General features: G+C 39.9%; 1 protein-coding gene across 9 annotated transcripts in view; it reads right to left on the reverse strand.

The window, feature by feature from the left end:
* SUGCT (succinyl-CoA:glutarate-CoA transferase) overlaps positions 1-24980 on the reverse strand; it is a 769414-nt gene that overhangs the window by 28901 nt on the left and 715533 nt on the right. For 7 of the 9 annotated variants that reach the window (XM_009452971.5, XM_003318387.5, XM_016957324.4 and 4 more), the window contains one exon: positions 20563-21014. The exons of the other annotated variants lie outside the window; for them this stretch is intronic. In XM_009452971.5, the coding sequence (XP_009451246.1) occupies positions 20851-21014 (164 nt within the window). In that variant the 3' untranslated portion in view covers positions 20563-20850. Of the gene's footprint in view, positions 1-20562; positions 21015-24980 lie in introns of those variants that run through there. 9 annotated transcript variants of the gene reach the window in all.

Genomic DNA, 24980 nt, shown 5'->3' on the forward strand with positions numbered 1-24980 from the left:
AGGTTTCTGAGAACATGGGAGAACATGTTACCCATGAAAACATGAGGACAGTGGCAAGCTACTTTACAAGAAACTGAAAATCTCATAGTGGAGGATGAGATGGTGAAGGGATAAGGTAGAAGTTATGTTCTGTTATGTTTTCTAATCCCAGTTTTATATTCTACATTGGTGTGAGACACATATGCTTGTACAACTTGGCCTCATAATCATTCTGCATAGCTTTCAAGAACCAAATGCTTGAGGGTCATTCTCTCTCTACCTCACAATAAGCTGTTGCCCAGAGGATCCTCCCTGGTTCCATCAATATCCAATCTCTTCTAGGCCAGATGGAAAATCTAACTGGCTACCTTTGCACACTTACAGCAGAACTTCTGCCTATCAGCTGTACTCCTTTTTCCTGTCATGAAACATTGGTTCAGCATAGGTCACTGAATCATAAACCATTAGAGTTGGAAGGCAACCAAGAGATTCTCTGGCCCAGTGATTTTTTAAACTGTTTTAAATAAAAAGTTTTTTTTTCCAATGAAATTTTACTCAGTTCTCAAAATATAAAATAAATATAGTAGCTATGATTCAACATGGCATTTTGATCATAACTTTTTATTACTTTTACCCATTAAATAAATATAGATAGTAGAATTACAAACAAAAATCATCATTTTGCAGTCCCTAATGAAGCCATGGATTTAGGCAGGAACCATGAATGTGTGCTGAAATCACAAGATGAAAGATTGATGGGGAGCTTCACAATACAAGGATCAGGCTGACATCAACAGAGCCCAATGATCACACCTATTTTAGTAAAAGTGGGTTAATCAGCTATGTTGTGCCTTCAGAGCATTTGCAGCAGGGAGTATAGAGCATGACTTATGAAGTACTCTTGCCTGAATAAATAAATAACTAAATAAACCCAAAAATCTTTCCTCTGGTTTCCAGGAAATCTAATCACATCAGTTTCCAGGAGCTATGGGTCATAAAAGAATAAATCAAACAATACCATGAGGGAGCAATCAGCCAAATTCAGAATGTAGGACAGTCTACAGAACAAATATCCTAGTTTCTCCAAACGATCAAAAGAATGTGCAGTGAGCTGGATTACTGGCCAATTATTCACTCCCTTTTCCTGTGAGAAGATTATACATTGAGGCCTATTGCTCCTTGGCTGGCCATTCTTTCAAGGAACAGAGTATGTTCCTGTCCCATTGGTGTTGACTGGGCCTCATGACTTGCTTTGACCAATGGCAGGTAAGCAGCAGAGACTATGCCATGTCCAAGCAAAGCCATGTCAGCTATGCCATCACCAGCTTTCTTGCCCTTTTATGTCTGCCACAAGAACGTCCTGCCACAAATAGCCTGGGTCCCAGAAAAACAAGACACATGGAGAGAGGCCAAAGCATTGCCCAACTGCAGACAGTGTGCACTGTGGTCCAGAAATTTAAAAATTTAATCCTTTATGTTATAGCTGTTGAATTTGGGGGTCATTTGTTACCACAACAAAACAGGTAAATGTAATATGGAAAAAATATGCAAAATGAAGAATTATTATAGAATAAAAGAAACTGGAGAAATGTAACCATTGAAGACATTTCTTGAACCATGATTGGGCCTCATTTCAAACTATCAAATCTCACTTTGGGGACAACAGAACCAATGTTAACAATCTTTGTGTATGACAGAATGTTAAGGGACTGTTGATTTTGTTAGGTATGAGAAGCTCATGCATGCATGTATTTCTGAGTTAGAGATGTATACTGAGATATTCATGACACATATGACATGATGCCTGGATTTGCTTCTGAATACGTCTAGAAAACAAAGTAAGAGATGAATAAACTGTTCACAAAACATTGATAATTGTTGAAGCTGGATAATGAATACATGGAGGTTAATTATACTATTATCTCTAACTTTATATATGTTTTAAAATTTTGCCTAGTAAATAGGTTTTAAATCATAGTGAATAAATTAAAAGGTATTTTTAAAAATGACAGGACATGAAGGAAGTCATCGGTAGACAAAATTGTGAAATTCCTTAAATATGTAAAGTGGTTAGATGAGTGGTAACTTAGAAAGTAAGATTGAGGGGCTGGGCGCGGTGGTTCATGCCTGTAATCCCAGCACTTTGGGAGGCCGAAGCAGGCAGATCACAAGGTCAAGAGCTCGAGACCATCCTGGCCAACATGGTGAAACCCTGTCTCTATTAAAAACACAAAAATTAGCCGGGCATGGTGGCGGGTGCCTGTAGTCCCAGCTACTCGGGAGGCTGAGGCAGGAGAATCATTTGAACCAGGGAGGCAGACCTTGCAGTGAGCCAATATTGAGCCACTGCATTCCAGCCTGGCTATAGAACAAGGCTGCATCTCAAAAAAAAAAAAAAAAAAAAAAAAAAAGTTTGAGAAAGCTTCATTCTCAAGTATGTGCATGTGTGGTGGAGGGTGGCAGGGGTTTTTCTGGCAGTGAGCCAAGATTGCGCCACTGCACTCCAGCCTGGCGATAGAGTGAGGCTCCATCTCAAAAAAAAAAAAAAGAAAAGAAATTTGAGAAAGCTTCATTCTCAAGTATGTGCATGTGTGGTGGAGGGTGGCAGGGGTTTTTCTGGTGGAGGGTGTTGATCTGCCCTGGAGAGCTCAGCATAAAGCCGAGAACTTTACCACATTCACCCATCCAGACATCTGCACACAGAATGATATCTGGTAAAGTATTTGCCTTCCAAGTGAAAAATAACAGGCTTCATTTTCCTTTAAACAAGGCAAAACCTGTCTAAGGAAAACTAGAGCAGCTAATGTGGGTACTGGTGCCCAAGAGCAAAGCACTCCAAAATGTAGCATCTAGGGCTTTTCAGCCCAATAGTCAACTCCTCCTGTTTTCACCCTAAAGTGAAGCCTACCAGACAATCAGCCCTGTCCAAAGAGGAATGCCAAACAGGCCAATATTGCCTTATTCTTAGATGTGAATGGACTATGAAGAATCGCTATATAATTGGGGAAGGTCTGCAGCTCAATAGAGATAAACACAGGAAAAGTGACACCAGAGAAAACAGAAATAACTAGGAAACAGAAGATAATATTTTTTAAAAAAGAAAATCTTTCAATTAGCATTCTCAGAGATACTGAAACAAGATAATGTTCATAAAACAAGAGCAGAATTCTATGAAAATGGAAAAATAAGAGGTAGTAGAAAGGACTGCTGGAAATTAAAATTCAATCCTAACTCCTACCCTGCCCTGGTTTTAAAAAAAAGAAGAAACAACAAAAGAAGATATAATGGAGTACCCCCAAGAAGGGAAAGAGAAATGTGATACTTTCTATCACTGGGAAAGTGAAGGAAACATTTGGGGCACCTAGAAGTGGGAAGTATCTGAAGCGGATAAGAGAAGAGTAGAATAGCCATTTATCTGACAGAACAGTAGAACTCTAGAGCTTTGTTTAGATCTTTGGTGTTTTCTTCATGTCTGGTTTTGTCACCATGTCGTTTCAGAATATGTGACGTGCACATGTGCAGAAGCAATTTAATGTGATGAGCATATTCTAGAAATATAAAACCAAAGAAGATTCAGCAGCATATGGAGTAAACCCTCAAGTATCTAATAACTCAGCCAGGCTTTTATTTCTAGAACTGAGAATCTCAAAATCTAGTCCCTATATTCATTGTCAGCTCTTGGTGTATACAGGTTAAGATTAAAAACAAATCTAAGAATCTCTCACAGGGATGTAAATTAGCTAGAGAAGTTCCCATCATTTTGGTTTTGAAAGTTGGGACTAAGTGGTTTTCAGATGAGAGCTGTGTTTGAAATTTTTATAAAAAGAAAATGTTTGTGTGTTGAGAAAAACTCCATTCACACACATACTCCCCACTCATTGAGTGCATACTAATTCCCTGCAGTACATTATCAAAAAACTAAAGAATATGTCAAAATTACGTTTACACTGGTGAAGTCTAAAAAATGCTATCAAAATGTATAGAACCCATGACTAATGATTTTGGGGGAAAATATCCAATAATGAACCTTGAAATCACATGCCATTTCTGGTAAACACATACAGACACGCATTTGGGTATAACATGAAAGGTATTCTTAGCACTTGCTAAATTGTTTATTACATTTTATCTAAAGACTATTTAATGTGTTGATTACAAGCTATGTTTCAAAAGAAATTGTTCATTTGGGCACATGCTTTGGCTGAAGGAAGCTTCAAGAGGTTGAAGGAAGGAAGAGAGTCCTTCAAAACAAAAAGAAGAGATTCCTTGAAAACAAAGTTGAGTAGATATTAACTTTAAATGATTTTGAACTTTGTCTAGGCTCTAAGTGAAAAAGAAAAATGTGTGTGTATATTAAAGAGAAAGGCTTTTATGAATTCTAAGAAAGGGTACTGTCAGAAAAAAAAAAAGATCTCAGGGGAAATTAGATCGTGGATGCTGTGGAGTCCTGGAATGGCTCCAGGCTGCACAGGCCCCTCCAGGAGCAGTGGCTGCACAACCAGTGTCTGTTCACAGCAGGAACCTGTGGCTCTAAGCAGCAGCCCTGGGATGGATGCACAAATACAATCCATTCAGCATGGTTATCTGCCAAACCACCCCAAAGGCCTCCACCAGCCCCACACACCGACCCCACCTCCCATGGGCCTGAGACAACCTAGGAAGAATTTGGAGAGCCTCTGATTTATGGTGGTGAAGCTTTCCTTCCTTTCCAGCCTGCTAGAAGGAAAGAAGCCAAATGAAACACTACTCATACACAGACTTCTAAGCCATGGGTGGCATTTGCACCTAAGTTATATTTTCAACTTGGTATACACATGGGATCCCCTTTCCTTTAAAGTATTTAAATAACTTTCTAGAAACTTCAATATGCCCAGCCTGTATTTCTTCTAGTGTGGTCCTTCTGTTCTTTCCAGGGAATAAATTGACAGACAGCTGTAAGAGTGTGGGTTTAAGAGTAATGTTTTAAGAGTGGGCGTTCTGGAGTCTGACTTCCTATGTGCACATGAAAGCTCTGGCATGCATGGTTCTATGACCTTAGGAAAGTTACTTAAGCAATCTAATTTTCAATTTGCCCACCTGAGAGATAGAGATGAAGACAGTGTCAATCTTACGGAGTTATTATGAGTAGTGAGATAATGTCAACAAAGTTGGAATATTCCCCTGCCCAGAGGTATTATGGTTGCAATTAAAAAAGGAAACAAACAAACAAAAAGCAACTCAAAGTGGCCAAAACAATAAGTAAATGTATGTTTCATATAAGTTGGAATCCAGAAAAGCAGCCTTCAGCACAAAATGATTGACAATTCAATGGGTTGTCCAAAACCCAGGTTCTTTTCCCCTCTTCTATGCTATCCTTGGTATTGATTTCATTCCAAAGCTTCTCTCTGTCTTGGTCACATAATGGTGGCCCATGGACAACATTATGACCAACTGTGGCATTATTTCTTGTTCATGTTCAGTAAGAAAAGGTGAGGCAAACTTTCCCAGAAGCTTTCCAGGAGGCTTCCCTCATCCATTGGACCAGAATTAGGTCCCATGCTCATTCTAAAATAATCACTGCAGGGAGACTAGGACTGCCAAGCCTGGCACAGACTCATCTTTGCAGGAGAGATGGATGGAGGGGAAGATTACTTATAGATTCTGTAAAGGTTAGCTTTTATTAGCATTATTGTCTACATTAGGAATGCACTTGTAGACTTACAGGAAGTTTAGAAAAACTTGCAACTGGTTATTGCCTCAAAGGTCTTGAAATGACAAAACACATTTGTTGTGTCACTTCAGGTTGATTTCTAGTGGCTGTCTAAAGTGGTACTTAAGAAGGATTCAGGGGTTCCAACTGTGTTGGGGAGGAGAAGGAAAAATGATTAGTTATAGGAATTAGCCTGGAATGGAAGATATGGCCTCATCAATGCCATGGGTAGGACTGAACAACTGGGTGCTGTTTCATTTACACTCTTTTGTTCTGCCACCTTTTGAACTTTAGACAATGTGGAACTACACTAACATGTCCTCAAGCTTTTTTGACTAAAACCAGAAGCACATCCTCCCCATGGAAAAATAAATTTCTGAAAGAAAGATTTCTGAGAAAGTGAGTTTTCTCAACAGTCCAATTCAACAACTATTTCCTGAACACTAACTTATTTCCTATGCTGTGCCAGGTGCTAAGCAGAATACAAAAGATGTGTGAGACACAAATTCTACCCTTAAGAAATTTCCAATCTATCTCAGAAGAAAACATGTGCGCAGTAAAGGGTTAATAGTAGAAAAGACCATCTAGAACTCAGAGTGCAAGGAAATTGCTACCGCCATTTTAATTGGCCATGACTAACTTGACCAGGGAGAATCCCATAATTAAGTGCAGTGCCGTTTGGCAGAGTGGCATATGGGATCTGCCTAAATCTGTAACAGGGACTGATACTTTCCATGGAGCAGGCAGACAGATGGCCTGAGTTTTTCAGACTTAGCTTCAATTTCTCCCATGTATTAATCATAACCACTACTGTGACCTTGTATAAATATATATTCTTCCAGAAAAGGATAGATCTTGAAGCCTGATGAGGAGGTACGTTTCTAGAGCACTAAGTGTGGTGGTGGCTTCTCAGGCTCCTGCACCATCTTCCAATACAACTCTTAGGATTCCCAGTTGAACAGCATTGATCTATCAAAGTGGCTCTGCACTCTTGGCCCTAGAGAATATGTTATACAGAGAATATATTGTATATCACAAATTCTTACGTGCTCATATCAGTGCTACATGTCTATAACTAATTTGGAGCAGCTAAGACTGATAAAAATTTACAGGGTGATAATAACAGCAACAGTTACTCACTAACAGTCACTTAATCCAGCGCACTGTATCGGCAAGAAGAATCATGATATAAAACTGAAAAGAAAATGTCTCTGGCTTACAAGATATTTATAATCTAGTTAACTTAATACAACAGAGATATATAGAACAAAATGTATAAAGGAACATACAAGACTACTATCTCTCATCTAGGCCCCTACTGTCTCAAAGGCAGATTATGACGGTTCTTTTGGCTCAGTTTTGGTCCACTCTATACACAACTGTCAGGGCCATCTTCACAAGGTATAGCTTTGGATGAGTCATTTCCTTGGTGGAAAACCTACAACATCATCATAGTGTCTACAGAAAAATTACGCTCTTGACTTTCAAGGTCCCCAGCTATCATCTGAAATCTGCTTCTTCCCAGTCTTCCAATCTATTGCCATATAATGGCCCTCTTTCACTACCCACATGGCTCCTTTAACTAAATTTGTTTACTTAAGATTTCTATTTCCAAATATGCCAGTGGTGTTCCTGCCTACACGGCCTGCTCACCTCTGCATGTAACACTCTTCATGCCTCTACTGATATGAGTCTTGTTTTCCTTTGAAGATGAAGGCTCATTTCCTACAAAATTATTTTCCTAAGCACAGCAGGTTACAGAGTCATTCCCATCTCTGAACTCCAACAACACTGGCATTTCTTAGGTAATAGGATGAGTTATTATGCATCAACTTTATGTGTCTTACCTCCCAACCTTGGTTTTAAGTTCCTTGATGTTGAGTACCTGTCCTAATCCTCTCTGTATATCCAAAGCTTAACAAACACAAAATCTTCAACAATGCTCTTGATGGCAATATAAAGTCAGGCATAAGTATTAAGCTGAGTAAAGGAGTAATCAGTTATAACCAGAATAAACTGGAATTAATTTTTTAAAGGTTTACTAGACCACTGACTTTTAAAATTGGATTTGGAAGAAAGGGCAGGAGTGACTGAAGTGTGAGAAGGAGGAAGCAAGAAGGGCGTAGGTTAAAATGGTGGCTGTGGACATGGAAAAGAATGTGGACATGGAATGGGTGGGCCCGGGAGCCTGGCCACATTCTGATAATGCAATAAAATCAACAAACCAGTGCAGAAGTCTGGTTGCCAGATGCCCTTCCCATTGCGTATCTTCTAGGTGTAACTTGCTGAGGTCTATAGAGTCAACAATTAGGGCCAAGAAAAAGTCATCCTGTAGGCTCAAATTCTATCATATGACCTTTAAATATTTTTTTCCATTCAATTCTTTAAAATACCATTTCCTTTGGCAAAGTAATTTTTTTCCAATGGGAAGCTCATTGGTAAGTTTTTTGGTCCTCATTTTAACCTTGTTAGAACAATTGGACAGAATTGCAAATGTTGATTAATATTTTGCACATGTATTTATCCTCTTTTTCATGTCCTTAAGTACCTCTTGAAAGCTCCATATTGTAGAGAAGACCCTATGACTTCTAGATCTGCAGGTTTTCAGTGGGGTAGGGTACGTTACTGTTATGTTCTGATCAAGGGATCAGCCGGGTTCCGCTGAGGCTGCACAGCTGTGACCCAGTCAGCAAGCCCTGACCTCAGACACCTCTCATGCTCAACACTTTAGCCTTAATCCACCTCAGTTCTTCTCCAGAGCAGACATCTGAAGAGTGTGTACATCAAAGAGTTAGGAAGGTGTGCCAAGGAAGGTATGAATTCTCTCACTTGATTCTTAACTTTGTAAACACTCTACTTCCCTACAGTTGGGTTAGCAGATACCCAAAAGGGGTACAGTTAATTCCTCATTTAAAGTTTCTTTCTCCTTTAAACTTCACTGTTCAAAACTGTCCATCTATTTTCTCTACACTTATTCCATTCTCTGTGTATCCACAGTATGAAAGAAATAAGAATGGCAGAACTCAAAATATGGATCTTAGAAATTATGTCCTCAGAGCCCCTGACTCATCAGAGTAAACTGTGGCCCAGAGGGGGATGCGGCCTGGTCAGTGTCGCTTGGACAACTTATAGTTCTCTAATTATATTAAGAACTAAGATCTTCTCTGTAATTTGACTTGTGTCCCTAATGTAACTGCAAATTCGAAGAACAATTAATGAGGAATCTTCTTTAGATAGAATGTTTTGCTTCCTCCACGTTAGAAACATATTCATTGCAAGAAGCCAAAATAAGAATTTCACAAGAAGTCAGAACAAGAATTTTTCATCAAAAAACCACTATGGTAAGTTTTATCTGTGGATCAATTATACCACAATGAGCCCACCTGTATCCTGCCTTAAACTTAAATAATGTAAAAAAAAGATGAATAGATGGGACGGTCAGGCACCCGCTCTCCCACCTGAAGGATTAGCTTCCTCTAGAATAGTGTTTCTCTGCAGCAGCGTTACTGACGTTTTAGGCTGAGTTTTTGCTGTGGGGCTGTGCTGTGCATTGCTGGATGTTTATCAGTACCCACTATCCCCAGCTTCTACTCCCTGGATGCCAGTAGCAATCCTTCTCCCCCCACACTCCCCTCCTTGCTGCCCCCAGTTATGAGAACCAAAAATGTCTCCAGACATTACCAAATTTCCCATGAGGGAAAAAATTGCCACCCTCCTCCCAGAGAACCACTGGTCTAGAACGTGGAGGTTATTCTGGGAGGTCCTTGCAAAAGTTTCTCATTAATATTTGTGTTCCATATCCTTTACCGCCTACTCTACCACTACTGCTGTAATTTATATCCTGAGCTCCCCCGAAGAGGTTAACATACAGCAAACAACACTGCCCTTTCATAATGCCTCCTCCAGACAAGGTTTGACAAAGAGTGGAGATCACTGAAAGACGTGAATACCAGAGGGTGAGGCTCACTGGCGGGGTGGGGGCGGGGGGACTATAAAGGTGACCTACTGCAGAAACCACTCAGGAAGTTAAACTCCTCTGAGTTTACAATTCATTATGTATTGCTGTATAACAAACTATCTGAAATTTAGTGGATGAAAACAATGTCAACGTATGTGGGTCAGAAATTTGGTCAAGGTTCAGATGGGCAGGTTCTTCTGCTCCATGTGGCACTGGCTGGGGTCACTCATTCAGTTGTATTCCCTTGGTTGCTAAGATAAGCTGGATATCCAAGAAAGCTTCACTCACATGTCTGGTATACTGGTGCTCCTCCAAATGGCCCCCCTCTCTCTCCACATAGCTAGCTTGGGCTTCTTCAGAGGATGATGTTCAGACATGTAGCATGCTAGTTGATTTCCAAGAGCATAAAAGGAAGATGTCATACCTTTTAAAGACTTAGCTTAGAAATGGCACGTGGTTTTAAAAATATGTGCAAGGATACATATAGAAACAAATATAAATGTGTGGCTGGGTGTGTGTGTATGCATGTATTTCCTCCCTCGTCTGCAAAGGGGACCTAGTCATAATGATATTCCAGTAACAATTAGCACGTCTAGTATTCAGATCTTGGTTTCTAAATACCATTTTCTAGTAAAAGGAACAAGGGCTTTTTGGAGAAATGATTAATTCCAGGGCTATTGTAGGAAAAATACAACATGATCCTGAACATCTTGTATTGACAGAAAGTAAGAAAGTGTTCTTAAAAAGGTAGGAGCGTGTTGAAAGGACATTCAGTTCATGCTGAAGAGGCTCTCAATGGCCAGATCTGTGACAATTTAAGCAAAAAAAAATGAGTACAATAAACGATAACCCACAAAATAAAATAAATATCAACTAGTCCATATTGATATAAATAAATAATTGAATAAGTAAACAAATGGAGAACGGGCAACTCTTACAATAGAATTACAGTTAATAAATCTAAAAACAGGAAAAATAGAAGTAGAATACCAAATAATTGTTTAAGGCAAGAATCACAGACAGATGCTAAAATTCGTGGGCAAAACTACAATGAAAAACAGAATATTTGCATATTTTCTATGGTATCCTAGAAAATGCCTCCTCAAAAGATAATGCATTCTATCTAATCCCTGAAACCTGTAAATGTTATCTTACATGGGAAAGACTTTATGGATGTGATTAAATGAAAGATCTTGAGATGGAGGAGTTATTTTGGACTGTGTGGGTGGGCCCTGAATAGAGCCACAAGTTTGCTTACAAGAGACAGGCAGAAGGAGATTTGATGGCACACAGAAGATCATGTAAAGGAGGAGGAAGAAAGCAGAGTGAGAGAGAGAAGATGTTATACCACTGTCTGTGAAGGTGAAGAAATGACCATTGGCCAAGGAATGAAAGGAATGCAGCTTGAGATGCTGGACTATGTGAGGAAGGGAATTCATTTCTAAAGCCTCCACAGAGAGCACAGCCATGTAACACTTTTCTTTCAGTTCAATGACATTGATCAGAATGAAATCCAAAGACTTCTGGCCTCTAGAATTTTGAGAGAATTAAGTTCTATTGTTTTACATGATCATGAGTGTGGTAATTTGTTACAGTTGCTGAAGTGAACTAGTACAGTCTCAGAATATTTCCCCAAAATATACTTACTGATTACAGAAACGAACAAACAAAAACAAACCCAGGACTTTTAAGGGGAACTTGTAAGATGCCGCCTTAACTAAAGGATCAAAGTTAAAACGACCAGTAATACAATATCAACATCATGTACATCCTGTTACGATATACTGCAAAGATCCAAAATCACCTCTGAAATTTCTTGCCAAAAATGCATAATCCTGATCTAATAATGAAGCATTTCACACAAAACCAAATTAATGGACATTCTACAAAATAACTGCACAATACACTGAAGGTAATTAAACAAAGAAAGATTGGAGACTGACCCAGATTGGAGGAGACTAAGAAAAAATGACAACTAAATGTGATGTGGAATCCTGGAATTGATCCTGGATGAGAAAAAAAAAATGACATTCGTGGGTATATTCATTTTCTGTCACTGCATAGCAAATTACTCCTAGCTTAGAGGCTTAAAACAACAGCCATTTATAAGCTTTCAGCTCCTTAAGTCAGAATTCAAGCATGGTATATCTCTACTCAGGGTATCACAAGACTGAAATCAAGCTGGCTTGGCTGAGTTCTTGTCTGAAGTTCTGGAAATGGATCCACTTCCAAACTGATTCAGGTTGTTGGCAGAATTCAGCTCCTTGTGGTTGTAGGACTGAGGTCCCTGTTTTGTTGCTGGCTGTCACTTGGGTCTTCTCTCACCTCCTAGAGGCCACCTGCATTCCTTGCCATGTGACTACTTCCACATGTCAAATCCCCTTTGTGCTTCAAATCTGAAGCCTAATGAGTTTGACCTCTAGACCCAGGTTTAAAGGACTCATGTGATTAGTTCAGTCCCACCTAGAGAGTCTCTCTATACTAAGATCAACTGATTTTGGACCTTCATTACATCTACAAATTCCTTCCATAGCAGCACTTACTTAGTGTTTGATTGGATAACTGAGAGACAGTGTGTGTGGCTGGGAATCTTGGGGACCATCTTAGAATTCTGCCTACCCAAGTGAGACAACCAGTAAAATTTGAATAATGTTTATAGATTAGCTAATAGGATTATATCAATGCTAATTTTCCAGTTTACATAATGTTACGTTGGTTATATAAAATGTTAACATTAGTAGAAACTGGGTGAATGTACATGGGAATTCTATGTACTATTTTTGGCATTTTTTGTAAATCTAAAATTATTTAAAGTAAAAAGATTTTTTAAAAAGCAAGTCATAGCCCATAGCCAGGCTCAGTGGCTCACACCTGTAATCCGAGCACTTTGGGAGGCTGAGGTGAGAGAATCATTTGAGGCCAGGAATTTTGAGACTGGCCTGGCCAACATAGTGAGACCCCCACCTCTATAAAAAATTTAAAAATTAGCTGTGCATGGTGGTGCATGCCTGTAGTCCCAACTACTCAGGAAGCTGAGATGGGAGATCGCTTGAGCCCAGGAGTTTGAGACTGCAATGTGCTATTATTGTGCCACTGCACTCCAGCCTGGATGACAGAGCAAGCGCTCACCTCTTAAACAAAAACAAAGCAAGTCACAAGGCTATCTTGGTGTCATGGAATACTATGCAGCCATAAAAATGAATGAGATCATGTCATTTGCAGGGACGTGGATGAAGCTGGAAGCCATCATCCTCAACAAACACAGGAACAGAAAACCAAACACCGCATGTTCTCACTCATAAGTGGGAGTTGAACAATAAGAACACATGGACACAGAGAAGGGAACAATACACACCAGGGCCTGTTGTGGGGTGAGGGGTGAGGGGAGGTAACTTAAGAGGACAGGTCACTAGGTGCAGCAAACCAACATGGCACATGTATACCTATGTAACAAACCTGCATGTTCTGCACATGTATCCCGTATTTTTGTTTTGTTTTTTAGAAGAAATAAAGAAAAAAAGACTAGCTCAGTGTCAAGGGGAGGAGAAATAAAATGCATCTCTTGCAAGAAGGAGGCACGTGCATATAGGGAGGGAGGAATAGATGGTGACTATCCTTGAAGGCTATTACAGACACTATGAGTAGTAAAACAAATATGACCAGTTTCTGTCTCATAGAACTTGTAATCTGGTGGGTGAGAGGATGTCTATTCAGCAGATATTTGTTATGTATCTCCTATAGAGTAGGCGCTATGATAACAACTGGAGATACAATAGTGACTACGATACCCACAATTATATTATAGTTTAATAGAAGAGAACCACCAGTAACCAGGTAATGATAGCTCAATGTGTGACAGCTGTTTTGGTCAGATAAGCACAGGGGACTAAGACAGCAAACAACATGCAGCGAACACTTCTAATTGTGACGATTAGAAAGAGCTTCATTCATGGCTTAATAGACAAACATGAAGATGTACTTCTTTCTTGCTTCTGCTCCAATATTTGAAAATGTTCCAACAAACCAAAACTAAAAGAAGTTATCTATTCAGTTCACTGCTGTATCTTCTCATTTTGTGGGACTACTTTTTTTGTTTAATTTGCTTATAGAGTAGGTTTTCATATAAATGCATGTTTTCCTACTAATACAATTTTTAAAACTCCTACTGGAGTTATATATATAATTCTAGACATCTCTCATACTTCTTTTTATTTGTCCAAGAATCTGAAATTTAATTGGAAATAGGTTTCACTCATGTTCTAACGTTTTTCAGAATTTTTGGTAAGCTATCATTTATAAGCTTATAAGAGATGCTCTCTCTCTCTCTTGCTCTCTCCCCATATATATGCAGAGCATATATATACACATATATATATGCTCCAATATTTGAAAATGTTTTATGAGCTTATGAGATGTTCTTATAAGCTTATTATATATATATCATATATTATATATATGCAGAGAGATAGAGACATATATATGGGGGCATGTGGTATAGAGACATAAATATATATATGGGGAGAGTTCTTATATATATTAATCTTATTTTATATATTAATCTTATTTTATACATATAAAGAGTTCTTATTTTACATGGATGCGTCTTGTAAATCTACTTCCACTTTGTTCAGGAAATTAAAGGTAACAACTCTAACAACTGTCAGAGTCCTCTTTCTCCCCCCATCTGGGCCTATTCTAGATCTGAGAGCTTTTTTTGCCGAGCTAATAAACCTTCCCCCAGAAAAGCGCCCACACAGAGACCCACCAAGCTACTCATTTCACCTCATGTCACCCAGGTTGTATGAGAGTAGTTGCATAAAACATCGAGTTTGGATCGTTGTCATTTCTCCGTGGTTTGTCAGTGAGTTCAGCTAACGATTCACTTAGCAAGTCTTGAGCACCACCTCTGGCCTGCATGCTGGGCTTACATCCTTTCACTGGAGTTTTCCCAGACTCCAGAAAGTAAAGCTAGAGAATGAGACAAAACGTTTGGGACTCAGCATATGGGAAACGTGGGCTTGGAGGTGGGAGCCCAAGTCACTGGCTACTTCGGCTCTGTCGTGTTTCTGAGAATGGGGGCTTCAGTCTGCTGTAGTCTCAGACTTCTCCCATTGCACTTGTGGAGTTGCTGCATTTCTGTCCTTCCCTGTGGCCTGTGTCAATGCCATTGCAAGCACGTTTGGCTATATAAAGAGGCAATCCTAGATAGGAAAAGAGAGTTCATTTTTCTACCTCTAGAGATAGTGATTCTTTAACTGTCCTCCCAAAATGGAAGCTATAATTTTCCTGACCCTCTCCAAGGAAAGAACACAATAATGTTCATCAGGAGTACATGTCAAAGCTTCCATCAGGAACAGCTGGAAGTTTTTTGTAAAATCTAAAAACATAAATCCAGGACCGTCAGGGTGAATGTGTGTTATGCATGTTGCCACATCTCATACCAAGAGATGCTATGGAGATCCAAATTCTAGTGGGTTCACAAAGAGGTAAGAGGGGTGGAAAGAAAGGTATTTTCCTGTGACAGTTTGACATTAATTTCTTTTCTTTCAGTATCCCAGTTGCATCTTCTGAAGCTGAGTCTCCTGTTTAATGGTGAGTTACTCGTGCAAAGTTCTAGGGGAGAGGAAGGGGTGTGAGTGACAGGACGCAAAGCAGGAAAACACTGTTCCCCCAATCTATGTGGTCAGGAGCCAAAGAAACTAACTGGAGTTGAAAGGACTGTCATGTGGTTAATCTGCAAAGAAAGAGAAAGGGAGGAGGCATGGGGAGGGATGTGGCAAAGTGTTTTCAGCCTGCTGGGAGAAGAAAGCAAAGGGAACATGAGAATGGAATCACCCTATTTAACAAGGTAGAGGTGAGGGCACCATCCTTCTGGAGGCCATTGGATTAAAATGGCCAGGGACAAACTATTCACCGCCACCTGAAGGCCAAGTAAATTTTCCTTTGCTAAGAAAGAGTAAGAAGCAAAGTCCAAGACCCAGCCTGACGCTGGAGCAGAACAGTCCCCGATCACACTGTCATGCTCTCCCTGCTCCTGCCCTAATGGAACTTCCTCTGTAACCACAACAGCAAGACCCAAGCTGTTCGGCTCCAGCATCTGGGGCCGGAACAAAGTGTCTGGGCCTGGAACGAAGAGTCTAGACTCTGCTCTGCATTCTATTTTATTTACTTTAGATTTTCCCCCTTAGAACTGGGTGCATGTGACATACAGCCAGAGAGCCTGAGAACTCTGCCACAGCCCAGAGTAGCATTTGGAGTACCCTTTCATTTCTTTCCCTGTGTCTCAAGGGACAAGAAGTGGCAGCTAGTTATTAAAGAGCCACCCCACCCAGAGATTAATTCAAGACTGCTTGTGGGGGTGAAGTCATAGAATTACCACCAGTTATCTTCCTAAAGACTGAGAAAGTCCTATTTTTCTGAAGGTCGGACACAGGTTTTGGTATCCACAGTTGTATAACATGGATCTATAACTCTGTGTGCGTGTCTGTGTGTGGAGAGAGAGAGAAAGGATGAGGACATGAAGAAAGGAGAGAAGAAAGAGGAGGAGGAGGGGTTGGAAGATAAAAGGACAGGAGGAAAAAGATTTTTACCCCAGAGAAGGAGAGAGAGGGGAAGAGGTTCAAAGGATGAGAAAAAAAGACAGCTAAGAACGGGAGTAATCAGGACAAAGAGAGAAAGAGGTGAAAATGGAAGAGCGGGGAGGCAGCAATTGTTCATGTTGCAAAGGAGAGAGTTTCCTGTGCTGCACTTTTAACCCTAAGGTCTTAATAAATGAGAAAAAGGAGCTGCTTCACATGAAAAATCGAGGTGAGTAAATTCTGATATCTGGCTAGTGTTGGAGCTCTTTCTAGTGCCTGCCCCTCCCTCTCGGCACCAACATGTCAGGCTGGGTTCATTCTGCCTGTGGCTTCCGGAGTCTTCCAAGGAAATGTGTCCTTGGATCTGCAGCTCCTGGGTGTGCTCTCTCTTTCCCTTTCCCCCTAATCAAATTTGCCTATTCCAGTTCCCATTCCTCCAAATCTCTCCTTTTTTGTACTTGTTTTCCCTAGTGTGTGGAATAAATGTATTAGTGCAAGTATTTGCATTCATTTGCCTATAATACTTTAACCTCCTAAAGTGACACCAGAAGACATATTTTTGAGTGGGTGTTGGGGTAAAGATGTCTAGTGGAGTTGCTTCTGCTCCACTAATCCCACCACATAAGCCTGTCCTGCATACTGCCCACCTTGTTTAAAAGTTCAGGGCCATTCCGGGCATGGTGGCTCATGTCTGTAATCCTAGCACTTTGGGAGGCTGAGGTGGGCGGATCAATTGAGGTCAGGAGTTCGAGACCAGCCTGGCCAACATGGTGAAACCCTGTCTTAAAATACAAAATTAGCTGGGCAGTGGTGGTGCACACCTGTAGTCCCAGCTACTTGGGAGGTTGAGGCATAAGAATCACTTGAACCTGGGAGGCAAAGGTTGCAGTGAGCTGAGATCGCACCACTGCACTCCAGTCTGGACAACAGAGCCCAGGCAACTGAGATGTTGAAAGAAACTTTCAGGGCCATTCATGCTCAGAAAATGGCATGGTGTGTCCATATGGAGAAACTAAGCATCTCATGAAAGCAGTAATTCATGAAACATTTAACCCTAGTTTTGCTATACTGGGATAGTAAGAAGAAACGCACTTGTACTTCATGCCTGAGAAAACTTTTAGCCTGCAATATAAGAGCCTCTGTGATGGGTTTTTAATTTTCCCTAACTGCTGTTTGAAATGGAAATATGCATCTTTTTTCTGCATCTCTTCATCTTCCTTATCAAACACATGCACCAGTACTAGTACCACTAGATCAAGAAGGAAGAGGAGTGAGATTGACACCCTACCTCCTAAAGATCACTCATACTGTAATCAAGATAAGCAACTGTCTTTTTTCAGGTCCGTTGTACCTCAAGAATTCCATCAATTAGAAGGGCTCACTACATCAGGGAGTCTCCTATGAACAGAAGCAAATGCAAGGAGACTATCATAATCTTGGGCAATGGGTTTGAAAATGAATAGCCCAGGGTTAGGGTATGGAGGGCAACGGTGTGCATTTTTCCCACTCATCTCGTTTGCCAATTGAGAGTCAATGGTGAGCAGTTATGAGAAGGGGCTGAAGATCTGCATAGTCTGTCTAGCCTGGACCTGGCCTTCACTCTCAGACTCTTTAGGTCCATTATCTGGAGTATGAATCCTACGCATGAATGAAGCATTGAGCCACGTGAGACCTGAAAGTTTCATATCTATAAAGCCTTTAAAATACAACATGACAAACCCATGGCACAAAAGAGTCAGTGGTGAAATAGCAAACTCAGGTGAGATATGAGAAGGTACAAGCTTCCCAAGGGCAGGAGTTGTGAAGTCTTCATGCCAAAGCCCTGCCTTGTGGTGCTATCCAGCCTAATGTCCTGGTATGAACTAGCCTGTATAAAATCCTCTTTGTTTTGAGATGGAGTCTCGCTCTGTCACCCAGGCTAGAGTGCAGTGGTGCTATCTCAGCTCACTGCAACCTTTGCAGGAGGTTCAAGTGATTCTCCTGCCTCAGCCGCCCAAGTAGCTGGGAAGGCAGGCACCCACCACGCCTGGCTAATTTTTGTATTTTTAGTAGAGACGGGGTTTCACCATGTTGGCCAGGCTGGTCTCAAATTGCTGACTTCAAGCGATCCAGGTGCCTCAGCCTCCCAAAGTGCTGGGATTACAGGCATGAGCCACCGTGCCTGGCCCCCTCTTTGTTTCCTTAAATCATGATTATACTTCTAACCCCTAGGAGACGGATCAAACATACGCTCACACCAAGTAATTGGGTAGTCACACAAAGTTGATCAATATTCATTTCTCTTCTGCTAGAGAAGCATTCAGCATATCAGACTGCTTTCTGGAAAATATCATGCTTGATTAGTCAGAAAATCATGGCAGTAAAAAGTTTCAGAATTAAAAAAAAAAAAAAAAACAAGAAAAAGAAGCCCATTTGCTTACGGACACACTTCCAATTCTGTAATGATTACCCCACTGAGTTTCAGAAAATTTTCTAAGCCAACCTTAGACACAAACCTGCCAGAAGGCAGGCCTTGACACAAACTGAACTTGAGCATATGGTATATTAGTAGTGTGCTCTGTTTCAGGAATGTGTAAGATAATAGGCCCTGATAATTAAAACAGCACATTTGTTTATAAGCATAACTTGATCTGGGGCATATTGTTAGAAATTTTAGCAAGCATGATGTTTCTTTCGGGACTAATTATTCATCTGAACTTGAAATATATTCCAAATTATTTCTTCCACTAAATCAGTAGAGCACAGTAAATGCTTTCTGTTGGGTGACCAGTAGGTTCAAAATCCTGGATCATTTTGACTTGTGTAGGTGGAGTCCTAGATACTTACATATATGATTTCACTAGAGACAGTCTTTTTGTTTTAATATTGACTGTGTCATGTCTGAAGACTGAGCTGTACATGGATTTGAAAATTTTAGGGGAATTTTGAAAATTTTAGAGGAATTTTCTGTCCTCTTTGCATGATCAATATCATCCTACATATGTTTAGCCAGATATTTAGGGTCTGCTCAGTAAGTGAGTAAATTTACATTTCAAGATATCTACCCAGATCAGCAGAAGAAATGATTGGGCCTATCTTTCAAGATATGTGGTTTTGCCAATTCTCTGCCATCTAATCTTTTACCATTTTTCATATTAAATGTACAAGCATAAAGAAATATTTCACTACCTGGCCTAAAGTAAATGTCTCTGAGTATGCATCGTGAATTAACCAATGGGGGAAAAGTACTGCAGAAGGCATCCAATTACCCTTGTATGATGTGATTCTAACTAGTAGAATAACAGCAAGAGTTCTTCAGAATAAGATGTCCACAAAAAGCAAAGCAGAGAAGACAATAACTGTTTCAAAAATTAGTAAACATTCTTTGGAAAAGTGTCACAAGACCTTGTGAGAAGACAAGTTCCTATTTGTTTGGAATTCTTCATTCTAGAAACATCTTAGGCCTTACAGCATAGATTAATGACTCAAATCATTCTAATAAAGAAGAATATGAAAAGAAAATGAGTTTTAAATCACAGTTTGAAAGATGAACATCTGTAATTCAGCTTTCAATTACCAATTGGTGTGTAATGACATTAAAATAGAAGTGCCTAACAGCCAGGAGTTGAGGTCATCTGATTCCCCGGACTATACCTGGGCTTAGCAGTCTTGAGCAACAATTTATCCTGGAACATATGTCCTAATCATTTCTCACCTACTGGACACAGGTGTTTTTTATACTTTATATCCATTGAAATACTCAATGCTAAGGCATGATCTAGTCTTCAACAGTGGATGCTCAGATTACAAAGCAATGTCTTCCTGTCATTCTTTTATCTGTCGTGATGTATAAATTATTTAACACCTGGATAGTCATTTAAGAACCTGTTTAATTCATTTAAAAACCCTGTTGCATTTTCACTTGGCTCAAAATAAGGTACCAAGTGTAAAACCACTTCTCACCTACCTGTGCAGACAGATACCTACATCTCTAAATGCACTGGGAAAATTGACTTTCTGCCACATAGCATAAAATCACCAGAGAAATACAACATAAAGCAAATATTTACCCCCACAGAGGAGAATGGAGCTCAGTTTTATAATGGACATCCGCAAAGTCTATGGTTTAAATTAGAGACTAACAAAGGGTTCAAGAGCTCAGAATTAAGTTATTCTGTATAAAATCAATCACAGAGACTGTCATTCTGCTTATTGCTTTGACTCCCTAACACAAATTTAAATGCAGATTTTATGTACAAGTAGAAAGTATCAAGAGATCTGCTCTTTTTCAGGCCTGTATGGACGGGGCAGGGGGTCCGGTGAGGGCATGGGGGGTAAGGGGCAAACGTTTAGGACATTAATGTAATTAGAATAAGGAGTGCATTTTTCCAGGAAAAAAATTAAATCTTTATTTTTAAAAATCCCACAAATCCATAATGAAATCATCATCTGAAAAAAAAGATGGTAGGGAACAAAACATGGGATACATTTAAAAGGCACTAGATTCATTAATACCAGAGCCATTCTGGAGATGCCATGTAAGAAATCTGGAGTTACTCTAAATCTTCTTTTTAGTGGTATCAGAACTGGGGAGAAGGGTCCAAGCAAAGCGTTGCCTTTGCCAGTGTATTCGGATCGAGGTTATGAGGAAGAGCCCTTTTCCTTTGTCAGTGAGTTTCATGTTGGTCCACCACTCCAGCACTGAGCAGCTCCCCGATGGCCCTGTCATCGTATCTCAGGACCTCCTTCAGGATGTGCGTTGTGTGCTGCCCGAGCAGGGGAGGCGGCCTGGCCTCTGACATCTTGAACTTACTGTATCTCACAGCTGGGCCTGCCAAAGGAGAAGGAAAGCAGGAAGCCTGTTAATGACTAACCCTACGAAATTAATTACCTAAGCAGCCTGGGGTGTTTTCCATGAATGCCAAAAATATCAATGATTGCCAGTTACACCCTTCCAGATGCATCAACGTTTTGGAAATAAACGTGTTTTCACATGTGGCTTTTCTTGACTCACATTCATCCAAATGTGCAGTGCTCATCTGACTCGCTCATCGCCATGCAGTGGGGCTGCATGGATGAAGCTAACTTGTGCCGGGCCTGTTTGGAAGCTGGTGTTCCCGTCATGAAGACTCAGAGGTAGGGCACTCAACTGAGTGAACTCTAGGTAGGAAAGAACAGTGACCACAGAAACGTAGTGTCTCTCTGAAGCTGGAAATTTGATCCCAGGTGAAAGCAACCCAGCAGCTGACTACTCAATGTCTACTGTGTAGTTCCAAGGTTTAGTTCAACTGACTGCAGATCACCGAAACCTCAGCTAGACCCTGGTTCAAGGCTTTTGGTGGTAGAAGAAGTTATGTGTGCAGGCTTCACTGTCAGAGAGACTTAGGCTTTGCTCTCCGCTCTTATGCTCTCTAGCAGAGCCATCTTGGATGAATTGCTGAACTTCACAACATAAACTGGGTGTGATAATGTTTACTATACAGACTTCAGGTAAGGATTTAATTGAGATCATAGACAGAAAGCACTAAGTAAGCATTCCCTAACCCATGCTAATGCACAAAACTTGTTGGTTACTATGATTACAAAAGCTGCCACAACATCTCTCTTGAAGCTTATAGTGTAAGGGGAAAAGGGGTGCCGGGCACAAAGTTCCTCTAAACAGAGTTGAGCAATGCTTTTAAGAACTGTTGGAAATAGATTTTACTATCCCCATTCTTCCCATGAGGACATGAAAACCCCTAAAACCTAAAGTTTTGCTCAAGGCCACATAGCTAATCATAGGGCCTGGATGAAAATCTGTGTCCACTGGAACTGTCTCACATTAAAGGCCATGAACTTTCCATAACATCAGCGGCCACTTCTGACTTCTCACTCTTCCACGGAGAGGCTGGACACTGGGGAACATGTTGTTTCAACAAATTTTACCTTTGTTATCACATTCAGTAAGTGGTATTTATGTTGGCTGTCCTTTATGTCTCATTTGATTAGGCTTCAGGAGAACAAATGATATAGTAGTCACAAGAAGACTTGATAAAACAGGATATTCCTATCTCAATTTTTTTTTCTGGCTTTCTCTTGATTTGAGGAGCCCATAGGAAGAACAAATAAAACCAAAGCATGAGTGGGTAAAAGAATGCCCATCAGTAAAGCAGCAAACGAGCTTTGAGCTCTTTGGAGAATTCCATTAATAAAAGTACTTTTGCACTTGCCACTGTTGACAGAGATGGAGGACTTGGGTCTCCTAACACCGTCAAGCTGCACCTTTGTGTAACACATCTAATCCACGACAGAGGGACAACTTTCAACTGATGCCTAAAGTTTTTCCTTCTCTGAAGCTTAGTGACATTCATCGTTTTCTTCTCACATTTTCTTTTAAATGCCCCAGTGCATGACTACCTTTTCAAGGGTTTGTCCCTTTTCAGTAAGAGAGAAATCAACTATAGCAGACACTGGGAGGCAGGGTCCACAGCTCTCCCAAGAATGCCAATAATGTGATGGTTTAGGCATCTGACCCTTACTCATTGCTCTCTCCAACTCTGTTCCATTTTGATATTAATTAAAAACAGTTTTAATCTAAAGCCCGTCTATCAAAAGAAGAACTGCTTGAGGCAATATATGCCTCCTGAAGTCAATGTCATGTGACTTTACTCCACTTGAATTACCTGAAGCAAGACAGTAGTAGTAATAGCTATCATAGTCCAGCTACCATTTCTTTTCTTTTTTTTTTTTTGAGATGGAATTTTGCTCTTGTTGCCCAGGCTGGAGTGCAATGGCATGATCTTGGCTCACCACAACCTCTGCCTCCCAGATTCAAGGAATTCTCCTGCCTCAGCCTCCCCAGTAACTGGGATTACAGGCATGCACCACCATGCCCGGCTAATTTTGTATTTTTAGTAGAGACGGGTTTCTCCATGTTGGTCAGGCTGGCCCAGCTACCATTTCTTAAGAACTTGTGATGCGTCAACCACTGCACCAAAGGCTTTATGTATTAATACAACATTGCATACAGTTCTCACAACGGTCCTGTCGGTTGGGTAGACTGTCAGTCATCTTTATTTCCAGATTAGGACATTGAAGGAAATGGAGGTTTAAATGTTAAAGTTAGGATTAAGGTTAGGAAATTAAAATAACTTGCCCAAATTCACACAGCTAGAAAATGATAGAGTTAGATTCCAATTTCATGTCTGTTGGGTTCAACAACTTGGATTAAAAAATAATAATAATTTATTGAGGTAAAACTTAACATAACATAAAATTAACCATTTTAAAGTGATCAAGCAGCTTCTCCTCATTCCTCCCAAATCCAGGCAACCATTAATCTACTTTCTGTCCCTATGGATTTATCTATTCTGGCTACTCCTTATAAATAGCATCATATATAATTTGTGACTTTTTGTGTCTGGCTTCTTTCACTTAACATAATATTTTTGAGATTCATCCATATTGTGCATATCAGTACTAAGCGCCTGGACTTTTAACCTCCACACAGTGATCGAATGAGGGAATTCTTCAGGTCGAGCCAAACTAAAGGGCAGTTCAACTTGTGTTCCTCCCACTGTATGCCATACTTTTCTGGTAGCTTCCAGATCTACACTGAAGACTATGCTACCAGTTTAGAATGAAGAGTATTTAACCTTTTGCATAAAATATCTTCAAGAATTTAGGTTGGTAAAATGGTATTACCTGGCAACTTTTTCACACTTGCTAGGATGAAGACATAGACTGCAACGGGACAAATAAAGTGACGTCAAGATCTCAGAGAAAGCTAAATTCCCATGAGCCATTTGAAATCTGTTCTTGCAACCCTGTGCAATAATAATAATAGCAGGGACATCCCTCTCTGAATAAGGTTTGCATGAAGAAAACAAAGGGCTCAAAAAACACATTTGTTTCAAAAAGTAGAAAATGACAGAATTATTTATATCTAAGGTCCAAAGAAAATGACTAATCTGATCTTTCATCTAAAAAATTATGAGCAAGGTAAGTCACATGTTCTTAAATTTTTTGGCAAACTAACATCTATGTTCTCATCTGTTTTTAAATACGTACAAGCTGTGTGAACTTCAGAACTCTTAAGGTCTCAGAGCCTCAGTCTACACATTTCTAAAACGAAGTCAGCAATACCTATTGAAGGGTGGTTTGGGCACTGAGTAGTATTATATAGATATCAATCAATATTAGTAATCTAAGAAATGTATGTAAAAATAACAAGATAAAATTTTGCTTATAAAATTAGCAAATAATGTGGGAATTTTTGTTTGATTTTAAGAGGTTGGTGGCTGATAGGAGTGTAAATTGGTGCAATCCTTCTGGAGGAAAAATTTGTCAACTAAATATCGAGACTTTTAAGTGTTCGCATACTTGGATGGAGAAATCCCACTTTAAAAATTTTTTCCTATGGACATAATTAGGAATGTTCACAATTTTCATAGGCAAAGATCCATATAGATTTTTAAATCTGCTCAATACTGTTAAGAGCTCTTGACTTCCTACATGGCATTCTAACCTACAGCCCATAAAAATTCTTTGCATGGGATCCCAACTTTGGTTTAACTTAAATTTTCTGTCTGCTCATTGCTTCCAAGGGTTACCTCTGTTAGGACTAGGTGTTCAGCTTCTCATTATTTCATGTACTGTCCTGCACACCTATCTTCAACCTCTCTCTTCCAGATAAAAAGGTCAAATAGTTATCATGCTGAAAAATATTAGAAAGATTTATCCAAAAGTTGGGCACTGGTTAAATAAATTATAGGGAAATTGTACAGTAATTTCAAGTTATAATTTAACTTTTGGCTTT

This window comes from Pan troglodytes, chromosome 6 (assembly GCF_028858775.2).
Source record: "Pan troglodytes isolate AG18354 chromosome 6, NHGRI_mPanTro3-v2.0_pri, whole genome shotgun sequence".
NCBI classification, from domain to species: domain Eukaryota; kingdom Metazoa; phylum Chordata; class Mammalia; order Primates; family Hominidae; genus Pan; species Pan troglodytes.